Below are 23,003 nucleotides of genomic sequence, written 5' to 3' on the forward strand. Positions count from 1 at the left end.
ACCATTAGATGAACTTGATGGTACTCCAACATAGCGCAACAGTGTCACACTAAATCGTTTATAGGGTGTTGCTTGAAACACCCAAACAAACACACAAAAATGAAAAAGTTTGTTGTAAGCTTAGGTGGCAAATGCCTGTATAGGGTGTTACTTGAAACATCCAACCAAACAGCATATCCAATAAATGTTTAAGGTAGTTAGGGGTTAAGGCATGATGCCTGTATAGGGAGCCATGATTGAAGTTTAGGAAGGATTAGTAGTTAGGGGTTGTTAAGGCATGATAGACAGAAGATGTGATTTTCTTGCAATACAAATGTAATTAGATCCAAATTTAATTTGTTTATATTTGAATTCGAATTGAATTATATGAATAAATTATTAATATAGTATTCAACCAAGTTCAATTATTAATACAACACTCAACCAAATTCAAATCGAATTATATCTAAAAGTGATCAAAATATTGTATGTTATTATTAAAATGAATTAAAAATTACATATATAAAACTTGAACCTATGACAATTTAGTAAAAATACAACATTCAATCAATTCCAATGATAGATTATAAAAAACCTCCAATGATAGATATAATATAAATTTTAAGTATATATGAACATATATAAAATCAAATTGAATTGGATTATATCGAATTGAATAGGGATAAATTCATATTTGATCCAATTATAAATGGATCAAATTCAGATAATGGGATGCCATTTGCAGCCCTTTAGTAATGAATGATGGAGATGTGGTCAAAGCTGTTGTTTCTTAGGATTCTGGATCACCTGTGCATGAGAACTCTGTTCACGTCTACCCACAACACACTACCCCTGTAAATTGGGAACATCTCCTCCTGCATAATACCATGCAGAAAGAATAAATATTTTCCATATTTGACTGCGATGTTATGTGGATAAACGTGGGCAGAGTTTGTGTTGACAGGAGATTTGGACTCCTTTCTTAGCGTTTATTCCTAGTGTTTTAAAGTGTGTTGTATTATGAATTGGTTGTATCCTACCATCATGTACGCACATACATATAAAATATTCTTATCTAACGGTTTAAATCACTGATGTGAAAAAGATTCAAGCATTAGGGACTTTTGCACGACATGGAGTTGGATCGGATATGGGGAAGAAAACAACGAAAGAAAAAAGAGGAACCAACAAAATTTGAACTTGAGCTAATGGATTCAAGTGCAATGTCTTACGCCCTGTTCGGTTTTTGGTAAGTTACTTATCCGGTAAATGCACTTACCCAGGTAAGTCTTTCCCGAGAAACACTTACCCGGGTAAATACATTTACTCATGTTCTTTTATTTCCCATACAAACAAGACAATGACCATTTTAGCCATAAAAATCCATTATTACAAAGGGCATTTTTGTCCTATTCCAGTATTGACAACTTTCCTCTAAGGTGAGAAAGTTATTTACCCACCTAGGAGATGGGCATCACTTACCTGGGTAAGTGGTACCTAGGAAAGGAAAATAAACTTTCCCTGGTCTCCACATAAATCTGAAAAAAGAACATGGGATTTTTTGTCAACGGGAATCAAAATTCCATTGACCAACTTTCCCCCCTCCCTTACCAGTACCACAATAAATGCCGTACAAAGCGTTTATTAAATATAAATGGCAATGGAACTAAACAGCCTTCTAAAGTCTACTTGGCATAGAAAGTTGATGCTTTATTTGATCTCTCAGAACCCTCCTCAGTAACTTGTTTGATGCTGTGCGAGGGAACTCTGGCACAATCTTAACAAGGCTCACCTGTTTAACGTCAGAAAACATGGAGAAGTTAACTATATATAAATAAAGCAAATATCCAAGAAAAAAACTTCAAGAGGCAATACCTTAAACAGGGGATTGAGATCTCTCTGAATGGCTCTTGAGAATTTCATCTTCAACTGGTCAGCATTGCAGATAGATCCTTTCTTTAGTACTGCAAATATAACCAATTGCTCTGGTCCACCAGTTACTGGTGACACACTTACTGCAGCGGTCTCCAATATATTTTCATCAGCTCTATCGCAGACACGCTCAATTTCAACTGAACTAGTCTGTACATCAAGAAATACATTGAAACTTTAGGTTCATTCTGGGACTTAAATCTGTTACTACCATATTGCTGAAAGAGATATCAGAAAGCACAATACCTTGATGCCACCAAGATTCATGGTGTCATCAGCCCTGCCCTGTACAACAAAATATCCTCCAACTGTTCTCTTAATTATATCACCATGCCTTCTGAGATGCTGGAAACAGATATTGTCATTTAAAACACTTGCAATGTAATCATAGAATCTTTAAGTCAATAATCAACATGAATAATTCTTAACAGAATGGTTGACTTGCATGTAGGACGCCATACCCATCCTTCATATATCGGCATTCCCTTGAAGTAAACATCCTCATGATCAGCATTGAGTAATCTATCAGTTGCTCCCATATAAAGAGGAAACAATCCCACTTCTCCCACACAAGGTTGATCATTTGGCTGTCATGTAGGTAATAGATTTAGGCTTTTACATAGAACATGCTTAACAAAATCAAATAAGAACTAGGCAGAATAATAACTCTCACCAAAGGAACTCCTCGATCATCAAGAATGACAAAACCAGTTGTCATTGAAGCTGTACTGAATGCTCCAAAAGCTTGCGGTTGCAGAGGACTTCCTTGAATGTATGAAGATGAAAGCTCTGTACCCCCACAACATTCAATAACAGGCTTGTAGAAAGCTCGTGAAGAAAGCCATAAGTCATCATCAACATTGGAAGCTTCCCCAGTTGAAGCAAATGACCTGCATGGAAACACAAATAAGTTCTCTACTTGGAGGGTTATGTGCACGTACTAACAGATGAAGTTCAAAGCCAACATTACTTTATATTTGTCCAATCTAGACCATCCATACAACGTGTAGTCTTCCAGGCTTTAACAATGCTTGGTACTGTGCCCAAATGAGTCACTCCTGCATCCTGAATATAATGTAACAAGAAAAACAAAGGAATGACCAAAAAAAAGAAACAAATGTCTTCCAAGTGAATAATATAGGAGTAATGGTTTTTGTGGTCATTACCTGAACAAATTTTCCAAATCCACGGCTAAGAGGAGATCCATGATACAGAGCTAGAGTAGCACCAGTTAAAAAGCACGAATATAGTAAAATTGGCCCCATCACCCACCCTAGATTTGTGGGCCAACAGTAAACATCTCCAGGTTGGATATTAACGTGTGCCCATCCATCAGCTGCACTTCGAATTGGAGAAAGTTGCGTCCATGGAATAGCTTTTGGATCTCCTGTAAGAACTCAGAGATATGGATATATGAGAAGTTTTAAGAAAATGGCATTATAGAGGTAATTAAAAAGCTATGGAGGTCTGAATCCATATACCTGTGGTTCCAGATGAAAAGAGTATATTAGTTACAGATTCTATTGGTTGATAAAATGGAACACAGTAATCTGATCTGCAAAGTTAGGTTGTTGAATCAATAGATCAATATAAGACTTTTAAAAATAGAAGGAACACAAATATAATCAATTAAGCACTACATAACTTAAGAACTAACTAGCAAGAAAATATGAATTAAGAGAGAGAGTTAAGTGAGGGCTGATAAATATGAAGTGGGCAAAAAACAGTAAGATACCAAGATATTATTGTACCTTGGAAGGTGAGCAACACGAGAAAGAAAATCTTGCCATGGCAAATCATGCTTTCTTAATTGAACTCCCACATCATTTCCAATAGAAGGTACCACAATAGCTTTGCATGGATTGGCTTCTAAAACACGGCTGCAATAATAAAAAGAACAAAACTGAAAGTGAAATATTTAATATTTCTGCAATGTCTGGTCCTCATGAGAAATGAAAGTGCAGGTATGTGAAGGAGAGCTATGATAGAGTAACCTAAGGAGAGCCATTCATGGACAGAGACATGGATGTATATTAAAACTTAAAAAAAGCTTAACTACATTGTAATACGGTTTATATTGTCCTAAAATAATCTTTACCTGTACAACGGAAATTTTCTTCCTCCTCTTACTATAAAATCCTGCATACAAGGTAATTGTGATCATCATTTAAGAAATTAGAACCATAATAACGGAGTAAAACTACAAAACAATCCCATGGTAGAAACAATTGTTCCATATGGAAATATGGTTAAATAAGTATGGCCTGGTCATCTAATTTTGCTACCAACATTTTAAGGCTATTTGGTTTGATAGGAGAGTGTTATTTTCTATCAAATCATACACAGCTTAAGGAAACATTAATTATTTACAAAACTGAACAAATAAATAATCATGTATAGACATTTTTTTTTGATGAATCTAATCATGTATAGACATTTCAAATGCATAATGCAAATTCTTGGTTATGATTAGATGTTAAAGCTCAGTAGTGAATATCAAAGAATAGGTGAGTGATGAAACAAAATCTATATCAAGTAATAATTTCAGGATCATAGATATATTTGCTAGGCATAATTAATAATGCCTACAGAAAATGAAGACCAAGATAATTGGATACTAATATGAGACAGTTGAAATTTCAAAAGGAAGTTCATTTTCAGTAGATGTGCATACTAAACAAGAATTATCTATTTATCAATAACATAACATGGTGAAAATATTTATGCAAGGGAACCAAATTGTTTCCTTACTTGGACAACTTATCCAATAAAAAGTTAAATGCACTTTAAAATAAATCAAAATATCTGCAAGTTGATGCAACCATCAACTTACTATGCATAGTTTTTTTTTGATGAATCATGAATAATTTTATTAGAATGAAAATAAAGTAAACTGACAAGTGGATACAATCCAGAGTTCTCCCGAAGGCACAAGTTGCTGCCTTCCAAAGCACAGAAAATCAAAATAAAATTACAATTACAATTAAAATTGATCCCAGAACAAGTGATCCCTGTTCACCCCTTGCTTAGCTAGTAAGTCTGCCAGCCCATATGCCGACCTCCTTTCCCACTGAACTCTCAATGTGAGATTGGATGTAAGCCACTTAAATCTCCTTATCTCTCCCCTAAAAGACCAAGCTGTTGTCTCTGGTTCTTTTAGCCACCCAGTTACCACTTTAGAGTCACCTTCAATGATCAATCTCTCAAAGTTCAACTCTTTAGCAATTTGTGCACCCTGTATAGCAGCTTGCATCTCTGCACTAACCGCATCCCCCACACCATTTGGGCCAGATTATAAGGCAAGTATCTGTCCCTCTTCAATCCTAAACACACCCCCTATACCAGGTCCAGGATTGCCAAGGCTGCTCTGTCAAAGTTGAGTTTTATGAAGCCTTCTTCTGGGGGTTTCCAGTCAACTACAGGTTTGTCCTTAGCTGAGGAGGAGTTTGCCACCGATTCCCAACTTCTCCATATGTCATCAAAGGATAAAAGTGAGAACAGCTCCAGAGTTTTAGCTCAGTTAATAGCCCTTATTATCAGACATTCCCAAACAGTAGCTACATCCCTTTTATCATCATTAAAAATCCTGTTAGTTCTTTCTTCCCAAACTGTCCACACTAAAGCAGCCCTTACACATTTCTGTAACACTCTACCTCTTCTCTTAGGCCACCTGAAATTTGTAGGGTCGAAAAGCCCCCTAATTGGCAGTGGCATATTCCACAGACCAAAATTTTTTTCCCAAAGATTTACAACAAAAAGGAATGAAAATAGAAGATAGAAACAGCTCTCTCCATTTGCTTTGCAAAGGAAACACCAGTTTGGGGAGATGCAAAGGTTGGGCCTTTTCTTTTGCAACTTACTATGCATAGTTGCAACCTAGTGTCCATGATTGTTGCCTATATTCAAGCTGAGGGCTAAAGAAATATCTACATTTTAAAGATGGTGATGTTTTCCTAGCTTCCATGGCTATGGTTGAAAAATTAATAATTTTCTATCAGGTGGTTACTTCAATCAATATGGATATGCTTTCAGTTATTGCAGAAATGCAATAGGGTGGAGGAAATTGGGCCTCTGATTCTACAACTTTCCAGATTGTCGTTGGATCCAAAATGTATGCTGAATAAAATCTGAAAATGATAGAATTGGAGGTGCTAATTCTGTTATCTTCAGAACAATTCAAATTCTTCGGAGTGTCATCTGAGTTTGATTGGGAATGAATTACCCTAAACATTCAGTTACAGTACAGAAACCAAAATATAGTTTTGGTTGAAACAAAATATAGAGCAAAGAAATGAAGGTTTTGTTGGACAGTTTTTGTATGTCCTTAGCTCTAATCAGTTTTGATGTACTTCTGATATTTAGTGTAAATAAATAAAATACATGTTTGATTCATGTTGTATGGTAAGCTTCTGTGTAAGACCCTAAAACTGAACACTTAATGAGACTTGTGTTAGTTTTAAATGTTCACAGTCGTTGGATAAGTCTGGGGAGATTTATCCTGCCAAGGCTGACGCTGGTGTGCTGCCATTGCCAAATGTTGGGGTGGCTTGTCTCAGCCGCCAGGGTGAGACCCAAGGCACACGTAGTGTAGGATTACTTGAACCCTTGAACTGGACCAGATTTCCAGTATTGCCCTGGACCTTGGAGATTGATGGGTAAAATTGGAAAGTTACACCTGATCCCTAGACCCGATTATGGTACTGCACTGAGTGTCGGATTGGGTTGTCTTTGATATGCCAATCAGTGAGATCCTTAGCAGGGGTCAAAACATGGGTATGTTGGGACAGTCTGAGAATTCATCTGAGTGGGTGATCATAGTGACGGGATCAGCCCCTTTGTCGGGCAAAGGTAATGATCGGGAATGCACTCTCTCTGATGGAAACCAAACTGCCGGCAGTTGATTTCAATCGTTAGAATTTTGTTTTGCAAAATTTATATATATGATATATAGAATATATATATATATATATGGTTTCAAAATGCTTGCAAATGGTTTTAATTCCCAGGATCCATGTGAATAGAGAGTGCAGCACTATTCCTTGCAGCCGAGGGAGAGGTCCTCTCTTGTCGGGCAGTATTTGATCATTATGGGCTGAAAGGTTAAGCGTAAGTCCATTTAGGATAATACCTTATGGGTTAATCTTGCATCTGCCCATAGTCCCTGTGTTTTTATAAGATGGCTTGGCCTAGGGACCACTTAGTGTAAGTGTTGGGCCCATAGGGTCCATGTGATGGGCTCAAGGGGTTTGTTGGGCTTTCCAGTGAATTCAGCTAGGCCTTGTAACAGAGGCTGGGCCGAACCCATGCGGCTGATGTGTAGATCAGTGCTTGGGTCCCATGCCATACAAAGAAGCCCAACTGGGCAGCAGTTTGGAAGACTACTGAGCACTTAATACATATTGGGCCTAAAGCCCATTTCGATCTGGGCTGATTTGATCAGTCACTTAAAGGGGCGGATCTGAGATTAGGTTAAGCCCAAAAACTGATCTAATCTGCAGATAGGATTAAGAGGATTCCTAATCCAAATACAGATTTGGATAAGGGCAACTCCTAATATGATTAGGAGGTTTCTTAATCACCAAGAAGTGGAGGAAACCCTAATTTTTCGAATTACTTGAATTCAAACCCTAGGGGTTTTAGCAAAACACTCTCTGCATTCTTGAGATAGGATCTCAGATAACCCTAGAGAAGAAAATAGCAGTTCGCCACCTTCTTCTCTAGCATTCTCCTCTAGCAGTCGCCGCCACCTTTTCTGCCAGTTCGAGTTCTCAGTTAGAGAATATCAAGAAAGGTTCTTAAATGTTCGTGTGGTGCTCTCAGTCTTCCATCAAGTTCTTCAGAAGAACCTGGTTCGTGGGACGAACACTGCTGGTTCGGCTTCATCATCACTGTGCCATCTTCAGTGGAAGCTGATCTTGAGATCTTCTTTGGGCGTGAACACCAACGTTGGGAGATACTGCTTCTCCGGATCAGGTATAATCCCTCCCTTCTCTTTTGGTTCAAATCTGGTTTGTTTTGGTTCAAGTAGGATCCTTGAATTTTGATTCTCAAATCAAGGAATATGATTCCCAATTGGAAGAAAGGTAGGAAATTTTTGAAATTCGCCCACCCATTCCGCAACCCTTTTGGCGTCCATACGATGGATCCTACCATTCTTTCAGTGGTATCAGAGCCACAGGTTCGAATCTTGAACCAAAAGGTCAGATCTGAACCTGCGCAATTCGGTAGAAGCTGTTCTATCCGGATATTGCGCAGATTGTAGTTTTGTTTCAAGAAATTGTTTCTTGGTGTGGGCGATTGATCTGAAATTAATTTTGTTAAATCTGAAATTTATTTAGAACTGTTCTTAATTTATTTCTTGATTTAATGGATTGTTCATACCTGGAGATCGAAGTGCAGAATTGGCGCATATTGTCTGCACAATCTTTATTTGTAGTTTCTATTCTATTCGATCTGTAAAATATATATTTTTTATTTTTCTAGACTGAATGTATAGGATTCAATCAAGAATGTAATTATTTAATAGAAATATGATTTTTGTTTTTTATTTTCTTGATTGGAGAAGGCGGCGGCGCTAGAGATTTGCAAATCGTGATATCGCCTTCTGCGTTTTGCAGATGTTGACTTCGCACTCTGTGTTTTGCTATTTGTGAAACTGCAACCTTGGTTACTCACATCTGTTTTGCAGGTGGTGCAAACAGTCCATAACAGATTTGTGTTTGTCTAAAATCAGAATATTAATTTCAGATCTTTCTTGAATTGTTTCTTGAATTAAAGATTGGTTTTTGGACCATTTCGGACCATATTGGACCAAAGCTGTTTGGACCGAATCTAGGGTTCGAAAGGGGCTGTTCTCAGCCCTGTTCTTCCCACTTTCAAGTCTGAAATCAATTTTTAATTGGAAGAACCAATTCGGCCCAACTTGTAAAGCCCATTTTTAAGGGGTCAAAACTGCAAAAGCCCAGTTTACATAAAAGCTATATGGGCCGTACAGCTAACTGCGATTCAGCCCATATACCTAGATGATGTTACTTGTTAATGTTGTGGTTTTTAAACGGGCTATTTAATGGGCTTTACAGTGAGTAATTGATTGGATCAATTCTTCCATATCATGTGATGTGTGGATGTTTGATGTGTTGCGACCATGGGCTATAAGCACTTGGCCCATGATGATTCGTTAGTGGCTCTTGCGCACACTATGGCTGAATGCACATCATTGCCATGGTGTCCCTTATGATCATTGGATGACCCCTTCCTGTCATGGTGGGCCCCACAACCCTAAAAAGGGGCGCGTGCGAAAACCCTAGCCGAAGTGGGACACCATAAATCTGACTTTATGAAAGTCAGTGGGAGCCACTCTGGTTTGACCTAAATTAAATAGGGCGTAATTTTGTTCCCTCCAGCAAATATGAGTGCACGTGATAGGGAGATCCATATGATGGACTCTCTAAAAGCCTTCCGTCATTAGCACGATGATGGGTCCTTCAATAATGAGGAAACACACCATAAAATTGGGCTATCCATTTGTTGTTGGATCTGTCAGAGTGTTTCATAAGATGATAGGGGCGTCATAGACCGATGTGGGAGGGGCTTCACCAGAAAATGGGAACTCTCTCATGGTACTTTGGCGTAACCTGAATATGATGGGTGAGCTCTCACTGGACAGAAAGGTTTACCTAAAAACGGCTCTGAACCTTGTCTGACAGAGGTCAAAGGGTAACTCATATGATGAGTGGATATGATCCGTCACAGAAAGGTGGTTAAGTTATGCAACTGAAACAGTTGGCCCCACGCACCCTATGTGATTTCCCATATTCAAAGCCATATCTATGTAGGTAAAATGAATCAAACTAAGGTTGTGGACTAACGTTTTGCTGTTTTATCACAAAATGGCAAACGAACAATCTGCTAAGTTGCTTGACGACAACAAACTTAAGGGCCCAAGCTATGCTGACTAGTACAGAAACCTTATGCTGGTCCTGACTTCAGAGAAACTAGATTAAGTGGCAAAGAATCCTGCACCGAATCATCCGGGAGGCAGAGTTTCAGAAGCCTGCAGGAGGGAATACCAAGAATGGGAGGAGAAAAACTCCTTAGCCCGCTGCTATATCATATCCTCTTTGGATAATCCGATACAGAGGCAGTTCGATAAGATCGAACTTTCCAAAGACATATTGGATAGTCTAAAAACTATGTACGAAGAGCAGAACCATTCTACTCGCCAAAAGGTCCTGAAGCAGTTCATGACCGCACAGATGACCAAGGGGCAACAAGTTCATGACCATTGTCTCCGGATGATGGGTTACATTAACGAGCTGGAGGCCCTTAGGTCCGGGCTAGATCTGGTCACACAGATAGACGCCATTCTTAACTCCTTGCCTCCGTTCATCAATTCGTTCATAATGAACTACAATATGAACAAGCTGAATGTCAGCGTTCAAGAGCTCAGCAATATGTTGCAACAGGCCGAGGAACTGATCAGAAAGGATAAGTCGATAGCCATGCTTGTTGAAGTTGGCAAATCTGGCAAGAAGAGGAGAGCAAAGAAGAAACCCCAGAAAAAGGCCACTAAGTCTAAGAAACAAAAGAAGGACAAGGCATCCGATGCCTGTCACTTCTGCAAGCAGGCCGGGCACTCGAAAAGGAACTATCCTGCCTACCTAGAATCTAAGAAAGGTACTTTCGAAACTTGTGTCATTGAGACTAATTTGTTAGTCACTTTTGTGTCCTGGTGTGTTGATTCTGGGGCTTCAACTCATGCATGTAATTCACTGTAAGGGTTCAAAGTAAGCAGAAGGCTGAGTGAAGGGGAAGTGACGCTTTTCTTGGGAACGACTACAAGTGTTGCAACTGCAGCAATTGGAACCGTAGAACTAGTTTTTAGAGAATGAATTCTTGTACTTAAAGATTGTCTTTATGTACAGAACTTAAGAAGAAATTTGATTTCTGTTTCTAAACTGTGTTGATGGATATACTGTTTATTTTAGCAATGTGATTACTGTCAAACGGAATAATAAATTCATCGCATGTGGGGAACTAGAGAATGGTCTCTATGTTCTACATCCTTCTCTAGAAGCTAACTTAACCAAAACTACGTCGGTCGAAATCCCCAAGAAAAGGACTCGTGATATAGTTAGTCCCACGTGCCTGTGGCATTACCGACTTGGCCATATCGATTTTGACCGAATCACAAGACTGGTAAAGGATGGTCATTTGGATTTTCAAACCGTAGAAGATCTTCCCACTTGTGACCCTTGCCTCCGAGGCAAGATGACAAAACGACCATTTAACGATAAGCCTGAAAGATGTACAGGCACACTTGACCTTATACATACTGATGCATGTGGTCCCCTGAGTGTTAGGACTCGTAACCAACACGTGTATTTCATCACCTTCACCGATGATTACTCACGATATGGTTACATGTACCTGATGAGACAGAAGTCTGAATCCTTTGAAAAGTTCAAGGAGTTCAGACAAAAAGTCGATAAACAGTTAGGGAGAGAAATTAAGGCCCTTCGATCGAATCAAGGTGGCGAGTATCTCTCTAACGAATTCAGGGACTACTTGAATGCCAACGGGATAATATCACAGTTGGCTCCTCCTGCAACACCGTAGCTTAACGGTGTTTCAGAGAGGAGGAATAGGACATTGTTAGACATGGTCCGATCACTTCTCACACGCTCGGAATTACCCACATCCTTTTGGGGATATGCATTAGAGGCTGCTCTCTACGTGCTGAATCGGGTTCCAACCAAATCAGTTCTGAAAACTCCATACAAACTTTGGACCGGAAAGAAACCAAGTGTCAGACCCTTGAAGATTTGGGGTTGTCTTGCGCACGTTAAAAGAACGAGTGCAGACAAGTTGGAATCCAAGACTAGCCGTTGCCTATTTGTAGGCTACCCAAAGGATTCGGTGGGCTATCTTTTCTATGACCCGAGTGAGCAAAAAGTGTTTTGTAGTCAAAATGCCTAGTTCTTAGAGACTGATTATATCCTGGACACCCATCGTCAGGAAATAGTTCTTGATGAGGAGAGCTCAGGAGCAGTGGGAGATGTCCCACAAGTTCCAGGTAGTGACCAACCTAGAAGATCCACCCGGGTATCCAGGCGACCAGTCTATTACGGTTATGACCAGGATAGTATGGTGGAAGCCTTGACTAGTGAGGAGGATCCCGTGACTTACACGGAAGCTATATTGGACATAGAATCCTAGAAGTGGGTGGAGGCCATGAGAGATGAGGTAGACTCGATGGAGGCCAATGGAGTCTGGACTCTAGTAGATCCACCCTCCGGGGTAAAAGCAATTGGTTGCAAATGGATCTATAAGAGGAAGAAGGGCCCAGATGGCAAGATTGAGACCTACAAAGCTCGTTTGGTGGCGAAAGGGTATACTCAGAAAGAAGGCATCGACTATGAGGAAACCTTTTCGCCCGTGGCCATGCTTAAATCCATTAGGATCCTACTAGCTGTAGTAGCATACCATGACTACGAGATTTGGCAAATGGATGTCGAAACCGCATTCCTGAATGGAGATCTTAGTGAAGATATCTACATGCAGCAGCCGCAAGGCTTCATTGTTGCTGGTCAGGAACACATGGTATGTAAACTTAATAGATCCATATATGGACTTAAACAGGCTTCTAGGAGTTGGAACATTCGTTTTGACTCTGCCATCAAATCGTTTGACTTTGAGTAGAATCCGGATGAGCCCTGTGTTTACAGGAAGTCCAGTGGGAATAAGGTCACCTTTTTGGTGTTGTATGTGGACGATATCCTACTCATTGGAAATGATGTAGGAATGTTGACTTCAGTCAAGGTATGGCTTTCGGAGCAATTCTCCATGAAAGATCTTGGAGAAGAATCCTATATACTGGGTCTTCGACTCTATAGAGATAGATCGAAGCGGATAATTGGATTATCCCAGGCTGCTTACATTGACAAAATAGTCAAAAGGTACAGCATGGAGAACTCCAAGAAGGAAACGTTCCTTTCAAGCACGGAGTCACTCTCTCCAAGAAGATGTCTCCCAAGACTTCTAAGGAGATTGAGGGCATGAAAGACGTTCCCCATGCCTCAGCCGTGGGGAGCATCATGTATGCCATGCTGTGCACTCGCCCTGACATTGCTCAGGCAGTGAGTATGGTAAGCAGATTCCAGGCCAACCCAGGGCAGGAGCATTGGACTGTTGTGAAGAACATACTCAAATACCTTCGAAGGACAAAAGAGTTTTGCCTGGTATTCGATGGTAGTTCATTACAATACAGTCGGATCCAGATGATAGAAAGTCTACATCTGGGTATATTTTCACGATGGGATCGTGTGTTGTTTGTTAGAAAAGCAGCAAACAGGGGTCCACGGTAGACTCCACAACCAAAGCCGAGTACATTGCCGCAAGTGAAGCTGCCAAGGAAGCCATGTGGATGAAGAAGTTCGTTCACGAATTAGGAATGGTTCGGTCCAGCACATCACCCATCCCATTGTTGTGTGACAACAATGGAGTGATCACCCAGGCTAAAGAGCCTCGGGCCCACTCGAAATCAAAGCACATCGAGAGGAAGTACCATGTACTGTGGGAGATCGTTGGTAGAGGGGACGTCCTGATTCAGAAGGTAGCATCAGCGAATAATGTGGCAGACCCATTAACTAAGCCACTCACACAGAAGGTGTTTGAGAAACACGTGGAAAGTATGGGACTCCGGCTTGTACCAGATTGGACCTAAGTGCAAGTGGGAACTGTTGGACAGTTTTTGTATGCCCTTAGCTCCAATCAGTTTTGATGTACTTTTGATATTTAGTGTAAATAAATAAAGTACATGTTTGATTCATGTTGTGTGGTAAGCTTCTATGTAAGACCCTAAAACTGGATATTTAATGAGACTTCTGTTGGCTTTAAATGTTCACAGCCGTTGGATAAGTCTAGGAAGATTTATCCTACCAAGGCTGACGCGGGTGTGCTGCCAAATGTTGGGGTGGCTTGTCTCAGCCGCCAGGGTGAGACCCAAGGCACACGTAGTGTAGGATTACTTGAACCCTTGAACCGGACCAGATTTCTAGTATTGCCCTGGACCATGGAGATTGATGGGCAAAACTGGAAAGTTACACCTGACCCCTAGACCCGATTATGGTACTGCACTAAGTGTCGGATTGGGCTGTCTTTGATATGCCAATCAGGGAGATCCTTAGCGGGGGTCAAAACTTGAGTATGTTGGGACAGTTTGAGAATTCATCTGAGTGGGTGATCATAGTGACGGGATCAGCCCCTTTGTCGGAAAAAGGTAATGATTGGGGATGCACTCTCTCTGATGGAAACCAAACTGCCGGAATTTGATTTCGATCGTTGGAATTTTGTTTTGCAAAATTTATATATATGATATATAAATATATATATATGGTTTCAAAATGTTTGCAAATGGTTTTAATTCCCGGGATCCATGTGAATAGAGAGTGCAACATTGTTCCTTGCAGCCGAGGGAGAGGTCCTCTCTTATCAGGCAGTGCTTGATCATTATGGGCTGAGAGGTTAAGCGTAAGGCCATTTAGGATAATACTTGATGGGCTAATCTTGCATCTGCCCATAGTCCCTGTGTTTTTATAAGATGGCTTGGCCCAGGGACCACTTAGTGTAAGTGTTGGGCCCATAGGGTCCATGTGATGGGCTCAAGGGGTTCGCTGGGCTTTCTAGTGAATTCAACTAGGCCTTGTAACAGAGGCTGGGCCGAACCCATGCGGCTGATGTGTAGATCAGTGCTTGGGTCCCACACCATACAAAGAAGCCCAACTGGGCAGTAGTTTGGAAGACTACTGAGCACTTAATACATATTGGGCCTAAAGCCCATTTCGATCTGGGCTGATTTGATCAGTCACTTAAAGGGGCGGATCTGAGATTAGGTTAAGCCCAAAAACCGATCTAATCTGCAGATAGGATTAAGAGGATTCCTAATCCAAATACAGATTTGGATAAGGGCAACTCCTAATATGATTAGGAGGTTTCTTAATCACCAAGAAGTGGAGGAAACCCTAATTTTTCGAATTACTTGAATTCGAACCCTAGGGGTTTTAGCAAAACACTCTCTGCATTCTTGAGATAGGATCTCAGATAACCCTAGAGAAGAAAATAGCAGTTCGCCACCTTCTTCTCTAGCATTCTCCTCTAGCAGTCGCCGCCACCTTTTCTGCCAGTTCGAGTTCTCAGTTAGAGAATATCAAGAAAGGTTCTTAATTGTTCGTGTGGTGCTCTCAGTCTTCCATCAAGTTCTTCAGAAGAACCTGGTTCGTGGGACGAACACTGCTGGTTCGGCTTCATCATCACTGTGCCATCTTCAGTGGAAGCTGATCTTGGGATCTTCTTTGGGCGTGAACACCAACGTTGGGAGATACTGCTTCTTCGGATCAGGTATAATCCCTCCCTTCTCTTTTGGTTCAAATCTGGTTTGTTTTGGTTCAAGTAGGATCCTTGAATTTTGATTCTCAAATCAAGGAATATGATTCCCAATTGGAAGAAAGGTAGGAAATTTTTGAAATTCGCCCACCCATTCAGCAACCCTTTTGGCGTTCATACGATGGATCCTACCATTTTTTCAGGTTTCGCTGATGTATCATGGAGTGTTAAAGAATAAAAACCTGTCCAGGGACCTCACCTAACAGCTTAAGCATTTAGGTTGAATGGTTCTTTGATATGGTATCAGAGCCTGTTTGACCAAATGGTTTAGTTTTCAGTCCTCATTGTCCCCATTATATTTAAGTAAAGTTCAGTACAAAGTATGGGTGGGCCTGTGCTTGTTCGTGCTTCAATCCCAATAGGCTTTCATGTTAGTGGTGTGTTAAAGAATAAAAACCGATTCAGGGACCTCATCTAACAGCTTAAGATTTTAGGTTGAACAGTTCTTTGATATTGAGGAAGAAACCTTTATGTGTGTTATTGTATATGCTTGCAAGTGTGCAAGTTGCGAGTGCACATGCATGCATGAGAGAGAGAGAGAGAGTGCATTGATGGTTTCATGCTAAAAGACAATTTAGTTTAGGTGAAAAAACAAATAACCTCAGAGGTTTACAAGAACTATATTGTCTATTTCATGTCAAATTGCGGAAAATGTTCTAGGTAAAGGCATTGAACATGTAACATATGTTTGATAACTTAACCTACTGATAATTTCATTTATCAATCATAAATGCATCAAAAACTACAAAACATGCCTTTCTTAAAACAGTAGTAATTAGCATATAGGGTGCCTTTTAATGGCACATATTGAATATTTAACACCCAAGAAATATAAAAAATGGGGTGTGGTTAGTTGAAAGCTAAAATGCTCCTTTTAGATGATGCTATCAGTGAAAAAAATTCTTCAGCATAGCAGTCAAAATATGTTGCAGTCTTTAATTTAGATGATCTGACTTTCTGGATGCTCGAAGAAAGTGAAAATCACCTGAGTAAATATTCCCTTTGCTTTTGACACACGTAAGCGTGTTGCTATTTCCCTTGCTGCAAAGCTATCAGCTATTGATACAACCACCATTCCTGCTAGTACAATTGCCAAGTATATTATAACTGCAGTGACTGTCATTGGCATGTCTATTGCAATTGCATCACCTTTTGAAAACATTGTATCAAGAGCATTTGCCACCATCCTGTGAATATTGAACAATGTTGCAACACATCAACACAGAAGACATGTACGAAAAAAGTCAGCAATTTTATTTGTTGTCATCTGATATCTCCAAAAAGACAGCCTATGAAAATAGTACCAAAAGAGTTATACGATAAGGAAATCATACATTGCTTGTTCTCGAAATTCTCTTAATGTCATTCTGTTAATAGGAGAATCATCAGAACCTTCATTCCTCCATACCACAGCAATGCTGTCATTCTGTTTTCGTGGACAATCTGTAGGTAACAAGCAACATTCTGCAATATTTAAAACTGAACCTGATAACCATGTTCCCCCATGCTTTGATTTGTCAGTGGTATCTAGAATACACTTTGGGTCTTCACGAAATATAACAGAAAGCTCTTTCAGAACAATAGACCAGTAGACCTGAAAGTTGTTGACAATTATCAATTCTAAACCAAAAAGGCTGTGTTGTGCTGTTCAACTACAATGTTAACTATAGGCCTATAGCTTCATTATTAACATGATACTTGGTCTTTCCCCAGCCTACCCACCTAAAGGTCTACTTGCTCCCACTATGAGTTATTAAATAAGAACTTTGTCTTTGAATGACCAACTTACTTCTGGATGTTGGACTGAAAACTTCTGAAAGAGGCTAAAGCTTGTTATAGGATCTTTATATGATGTCCCCAACAACTTTGGACCATGAATTTCCATCATACGCCCCAGATTTGTGCTTTTGGACTGCATCCTGAAATAATGAACACTGTCAGATCATTTGGACAAAGAGACAAAGGATTTTTCCCCCTTAAGGCTCAGTTTGGGAAGAGTGCAAGTACAAATATGTATAGTGCAAATACAAGGTTTTGCACTGAAGCCGAAAAGACAAAATATCCAATATGAGAATTGGCAGTACCTATAAAAATATTAGATAACAACCCCTGTAGGGCCTGTACCATTTCAAGAAAAAGATTATATTCTGGCCAATGTTCGTTTTTGGGTAAGTGTTTCCCAGGTAACACTTAGCAGGTAAGTGCATTTAACTGTATTTTTCTGTCCAAGTAAGTTTTTTGTGTTACCATTTTTACCATTATAGCTTTTTGTTTTAAAAACCTGTTTAATGGGTAATTTTGTCAAGCTAGCTTCAGTACATCCTTCCCCCCTAAGGTGGAAAAATTACTTACCCATCTGAGAGATACTCAGGGGAAACTTCATTTACCATGAGATCCACCTTTACCAAAAAGCAAACACACCTTTTGACTAACTTCCCCCGTCCATTTACTGAAAAACAAACGGGCTCATGTAACTCAGATAATCAGAAGTCAAGGACCACAGTTGGCGGGCATTATCTCAGGTGTCTAATAGATAAATTCAGTCAATAATCTCTAGGGGTGTTCACAGTCTCATTTGATTAGGTTTGGAGAAAATCCCCAGTCAAAACCAATAAAATAAATTATGGATTGAGAAATTCTCGTACCAAAGCATTCTATCACTGTTTGGTCCGATTTTTAACAAGTTTTCGACCATTATATTGGGCTTAACTCAATTAAAAATTTGCATACTTGCATAAATAACCAATATAATTCAAATATCAAATTGAAATTAACAAGTGCCACCTATCACTATTATATAAATTACATTCACACTTTTTCAAACATAAACAACTCTTGGGCATCAAATTAGAAATTAAAAATTGAAATATTAAATGAATATATATATATATAGAGAGAGAGAGAGAGAAAACTGACCAAACGAGAAAATTACAGTTTGAGAAATTTTCAAACCAAACTAAACCATTTTAAGGTCAGACCAAACAAAACCGCCAATTTTGGTTTGGTTTGGTCGGTTTTAAAAACCGACCCGAAAATAAAACCACTTTAACCTACGGGTTCCCAGGTCAAATGGTCCAACTACCTCATCCAATCCGAACCCCAGTCAAAATGGTTTTTGGGTCCAAAACCGAATCCAGAGCCATGACCATTCTTGGGTCAAATGGACCAACCGTCCAGTCCGGTCCGCTTTTCAAAACCATGCCCCTAAGGCTGCATTTGTTTTAGGTGTAAATTCAGTTTTACACCGATGGGAAATGTGAACCGGATGGAAATTGGGACCGGTAGATTTTGAAAATTTACACCGATCATTTTTTATTGTCAAGGTGTAAATTCAATGAGATTATTTGTTTGGAAATCGGAATCCAAATCGGTGTGAATTTCCAACTCAACTTCTATTGCCGTTAATATTTCGCGCCATTTTGGAGTAATTCTCCACTTACGAACAACAGGAGAAAACTAACTCCAGTTCAATCAATTGAACAGATGAGAACACAAAGAAAGAAAAGAAAGAACTCACTTTTTTTCCCTTCTTGAATCGAAAAGCTTGATTACATGAAAAATAACAAAAGAAAATCAATAGAAATTTCCAAATACTGAAGAAAGAATCTAACAAGAAAAAATGAACAAACAAAAAGAAACCATCAAGATATAGAGACAACAGAGACGAAGATGATCAGACAAGAAAGAACTTGAGCATTCAAGATTCATCTGTCTTTTATCTCTGATGGTTTTCTTCGAATGATTAGCTCTTTTCATCATCTCCCAGAAAAAAACCCATTAATTCATCAACGAGAAAGAGGGTTCCTAAGAATCTTGAGTACAGAGGAAGCACAGATAACCGACAGAATAATTGGAAATTCAGTACACGAGCACGGTGCGTCAGAATGACGATGACCCAGATTCTCTGCAACCGGAAAATGATGCAGAGGAGACACTTCCGGTGACTTCCTCGGTTCTGGACTTTCTTGTGGCGATCTTGGTACTTGGTATTCGAAAAGCCCAGAGCCACCGTAGACAGAGTAGTTGAGAAGCGAGTGGATTCCGTGAACAGAGATTGCGCCATTGGCGTACAAGTCAGGGTGGGTGATTCGGATGTTGTCGATAGTGTAATTCGATTTTGAGTTGTTGGTGACGAGAATCGAATCGCCGGACAGGAGTGTTAAAAGCCGTGTCCCGATGATCAAGCGTTGAAGGTCTGAGAAGCTTAGTTGTTGTGGCACGACGTGGTAGAGAAGCATTCGTGTATAGAAGTCGGGAGGGAGAGAGCTGGGGAGGCGAGAGAGGGCTTCGTCGCTGGGCACGAAGAGGGTTGCTGTTATTGGGAAGGTTGAAGGGTCAGTGGTGGAGAGGACTCCCGCCCAGTTACCAAAATCACCGGTGCCAATCAGAGCTTCGACGATATTGTTGAGCTGCTGCCGAGTGAACGGCATTTCAGGTGAAAATAGCGCAGGAGAAGAGACTGCGGCAATAGCGGTTCTTGGGTGTAGGAATGTCAGTGTCAAGAGGAGAGGCAGGACGACGTTAGCCATTACCGTCGATGAGTTTTAGTTTTACATCAAACAAACGTGGCCTAATAGTCTCTGATATAGGACCAGGCTCCGTTTGGAGCTCACTCATCTTGGCCCGTTAAAGGCGGGGGCTGTGCACACTGCTCGGGTGCTCTCAGCTGTGCCCTTAAGGGCCAGCTTTAGTGCTTTACGGCCCGGATAACGTTAGCTAAATCAAAGTCAGATCGGGGCCGTTTGATTACAGCTAAAATGACTTATTGCGCTGTTAGTGAATAATGAGCTCAAGCTAGAATTAGGTTGATAACTATGATCCTGCTGCTTCGTTCAGTTCAGAAACTTCAGCTATCATCAGACGGCCTCTGAAGTTCTTTTCCTCTGGTGTGATTGATAGGGCAAACCGTTTTCAAAGTAGTAGTTAATGATAGAGAGAGAAGGGTGTGGGAACTTACGGAGAAGGAAACCAGTAAAGAGGAGGGCCTTGGGTGGAGACGTCCCAGTTGGAGTAGACGGTGTAATAGACGAGCTGGTGCAGAGCATGTGGGTGCGATGGTTTGAGAACCCGTCCCTCTGAGAGCTGGCGCCATAGCTCCTTCGGGTCAGGCGACGACCCTCCCCCTGTTCGACCAATTGCGCCTTTGACAGCCTCGTGGAAAGCTCGAGCTTCATCCAACGACAAACCGGCTCTGATCATCTCCTCCACTCCTAGTTCGCCTAGATTTCGTCTTCCTTTTGCCATCTCTCTCTCTCTCTCTCTCTCTCTCTCTCTCTCTCTCTCGTTTGCCCAAAATATATACAAACACTACAAAAGAGAGTATATGCACAGAATGAGAGGGTAGGTAGGAAGGACCACGTGGATGGTGCAGGCAACCATAATTCGGTACTTGGCAGTTGGGGTTGGAGCTTCCGGTTCCGGAAGCTCCACTATTCGGAGGTTGGAACCCGGACCCGACAAATATGGTGTACAATGTACATAGCCACATGGGTGAGCGTGACGAATGGACGATTGACGAGTGAAGTTCAGGCGAATTTGGATCAGATGGCTGTACAAATGAACGATGGAGATCTGATGAAAGCTTGGTAGTTGGCACAGTGTGACGTGTTGTTTCCAACTTTCTTTTGCCCTTTTTTCTGCTTGAACGCTGTTTTTAGCCGTTGATGTTGTTTTTGGAAATGATTGTATCATTCCATCATGTATGCATATACGTATAAAATATCCTTATCTGACGGCTTAGATCACTGACACTGAGGTCAACTGAGCAACCAAAGTTCGGCCCAGGCCTGAATCGGCATGGAGTTGGATCGGATATGGAAGAAAAAAAAATTGGAAATGAAAAAGAAGTAAAGGTCCCACCGAGATTTGAACTCGGGTTACTGGATTCAGAGTCCAATGTCCTGACCACTAGACCATGGGACCAAAAGACAATTTTGATTTCGATATTTAATAATTTATATTGACTCTACCACGTCCTTATTACCCTCACAAACCAGATCGAAAGTGTTGCACGTGAAGGGAAATAGGAGAATGAATTGTTACCATTCAATTCCATCATTTATTATTTTTGTATTTTGATGAATAAAATAATCTTATAATAAGACACTTGGGATATAATAATTAATTCAAATGCTGTTCATCCATTAGGTTGCGTTTGGAGGTGGTGTAAATCCCGATTCGTTGTTATTTTACACTGTAGTTCAGTTTTACATCCGTTTGGATAAAATATAAAATAATAACGAATATCGATGTAAATGACCTTTGTGTCAGACTTTTACGTCGAGAATCGATGTAAAAAATGCATCAATATTTTTCAATGTAAAAACATTTTTGTCTCTTCATCGGTGTAAAAGTACTAGCGACGTCTGGGATTCCGATTGTACATGGCGATCATGTGATCGGAACAAAGCCCCATCTCGACCATGGGATCCAACAACCCATATTACCCTCGCCTGTCGCGTGTCGAAGCAATCCCTTGTTCTTAAATTCCATCAATGCAGTTTTGTATTTACACCGCAAACAAATACAGTCTTAAGGTCTTAAGTCGTTCAATAGCCCCTTCAGTTGTTATTGTTTGATAATGGCTGAGTTAGACTTGCTAGGTTGTCTTTCCGTGAATAGGCAGTTAAGTAGACCACTAAAAGGCAAACCAATATATTCAGCCAGTTCACTTAATTAAGAATCCTAAAACTAGTTAAAGAACATTCTTTTTGTTTCAGCTTTAGCCTTCCACATGTCTCGGTGCCATTTCTAGGGGGGCCTTTCATGGTGGAATTCGCTTTTGGTCAATGTTTTAAAAATCAACCCCGAGTTTGAACTGTTTTTGCCTTCAGGTCATGGGTCACCGGTTCAATCATCCCACATGTGTATATATGTGTTTGTAATATATAGTTTATCAATAAATGATGCATAATTATGTTTTAGATATGTTATATTTATTTTTTTTAATTCAGTTTTAAATTTTTTATTTATAAAATATTAAAAATTGGAAATTAAAGCCAAAAAGGGCTTTTTTTTTGCAAAAATAGCAGGGCCAAGCGCCTATGGAACGCATAGGTCTCAAAAAGCTACTCAAAAAAAAAAAAAGACCCAATCAAACATCGGAGTGCAAAGTTATGGCCTCTAGAAGTTTGCATGCATTAAGTGTGCAACCCACAACCTGGTGACCAGGTCGAACGGGTCAATGGTTGAACTAGATGGGTCACACGGTTCTTGACCAAGTCAATGATTTTTTACCACCTAACAGGTTTTGATTGAACCAGATCCAAAATCCTGGCTAAGTGACGGTTCAAACAGTTCAACAAGTCAGGTCAATGAAAGGTTGAAAACACTACTTTTGGCATGATAGTTAGGAGTGTCAATAGTATTCAAAAATCCGATTTCAAATTCAAGATTCGACATAATCGAATCGAATTCGGATAATTCGAATGTCTAATTGTTCTAGGGATGGATACAAGCCGAGCCGAATATTTGACTATTCGAGCTCAGCTCAACAATAAAACATCAAGCTCGAATTTGGGCTTCAGCTCGATTCGAACTAGAAATATCAATTCAAATTCGACTAAAAAAAAGCATTTATATTTGAGCTCGGTTTGGCTCAAGCTCGAAATGAACCAAGCCTGCTCGAGCTCGAATTCAAACTCAAATCC

At 40.2% G+C, this 23,003-nt stretch overlaps 1 protein-coding gene and 1 non-coding gene across 2 annotated transcripts; both read right to left on the reverse strand.

Moving 5' to 3' along the window:
• Positions 1-1,346: 1,346 nt before the first annotated feature.
• On the reverse strand, positions 1,347-20,647 carry AAE18 (acyl-activating enzyme 18). Its single transcript, XM_088969757.1, has 14 exons — positions 20,312-20,647; positions 17,144-17,273; positions 16,689-16,948; positions 16,340-16,541; positions 4,010-4,050; positions 3,663-3,791; positions 3,393-3,466; positions 3,078-3,298; positions 2,882-2,976; positions 2,585-2,801; positions 2,373-2,498; positions 2,158-2,256; positions 1,855-2,061; positions 1,347-1,771 (listed from the first exon to the last, which is right to left on the reverse strand). The coding sequence occupies exons 1-14, from the start codon at positions 20,596-20,598 to the stop codon at positions 1,658-1,660; spliced, it is 2,202 nt and encodes a 733-aa protein (XP_088825883.1). The 5' UTR covers positions 20,599-20,647; the 3' UTR covers positions 1,347-1,657.
• Positions 20,648-21,204: 557 nt separating this feature from the next.
• Positions 21,205-21,276, reverse strand: TRNAQ-CUG (transfer RNA glutamine (anticodon CUG)). Its single transcript has one exon. It is a non-coding gene; the product is annotated as a tRNA-Gln (tRNA).
• Positions 21,277-23,003: the final 1,727 nt, after the last annotated feature.

This window comes from Nelumbo lutea, chromosome 2 (assembly GCF_056320005.1).
Source record: "Nelumbo lutea isolate HS-2025 chromosome 2, American lotus-T2T, whole genome shotgun sequence".
NCBI classification, from domain to species: domain Eukaryota; kingdom Viridiplantae; phylum Streptophyta; class Magnoliopsida; order Proteales; family Nelumbonaceae; genus Nelumbo; species Nelumbo lutea.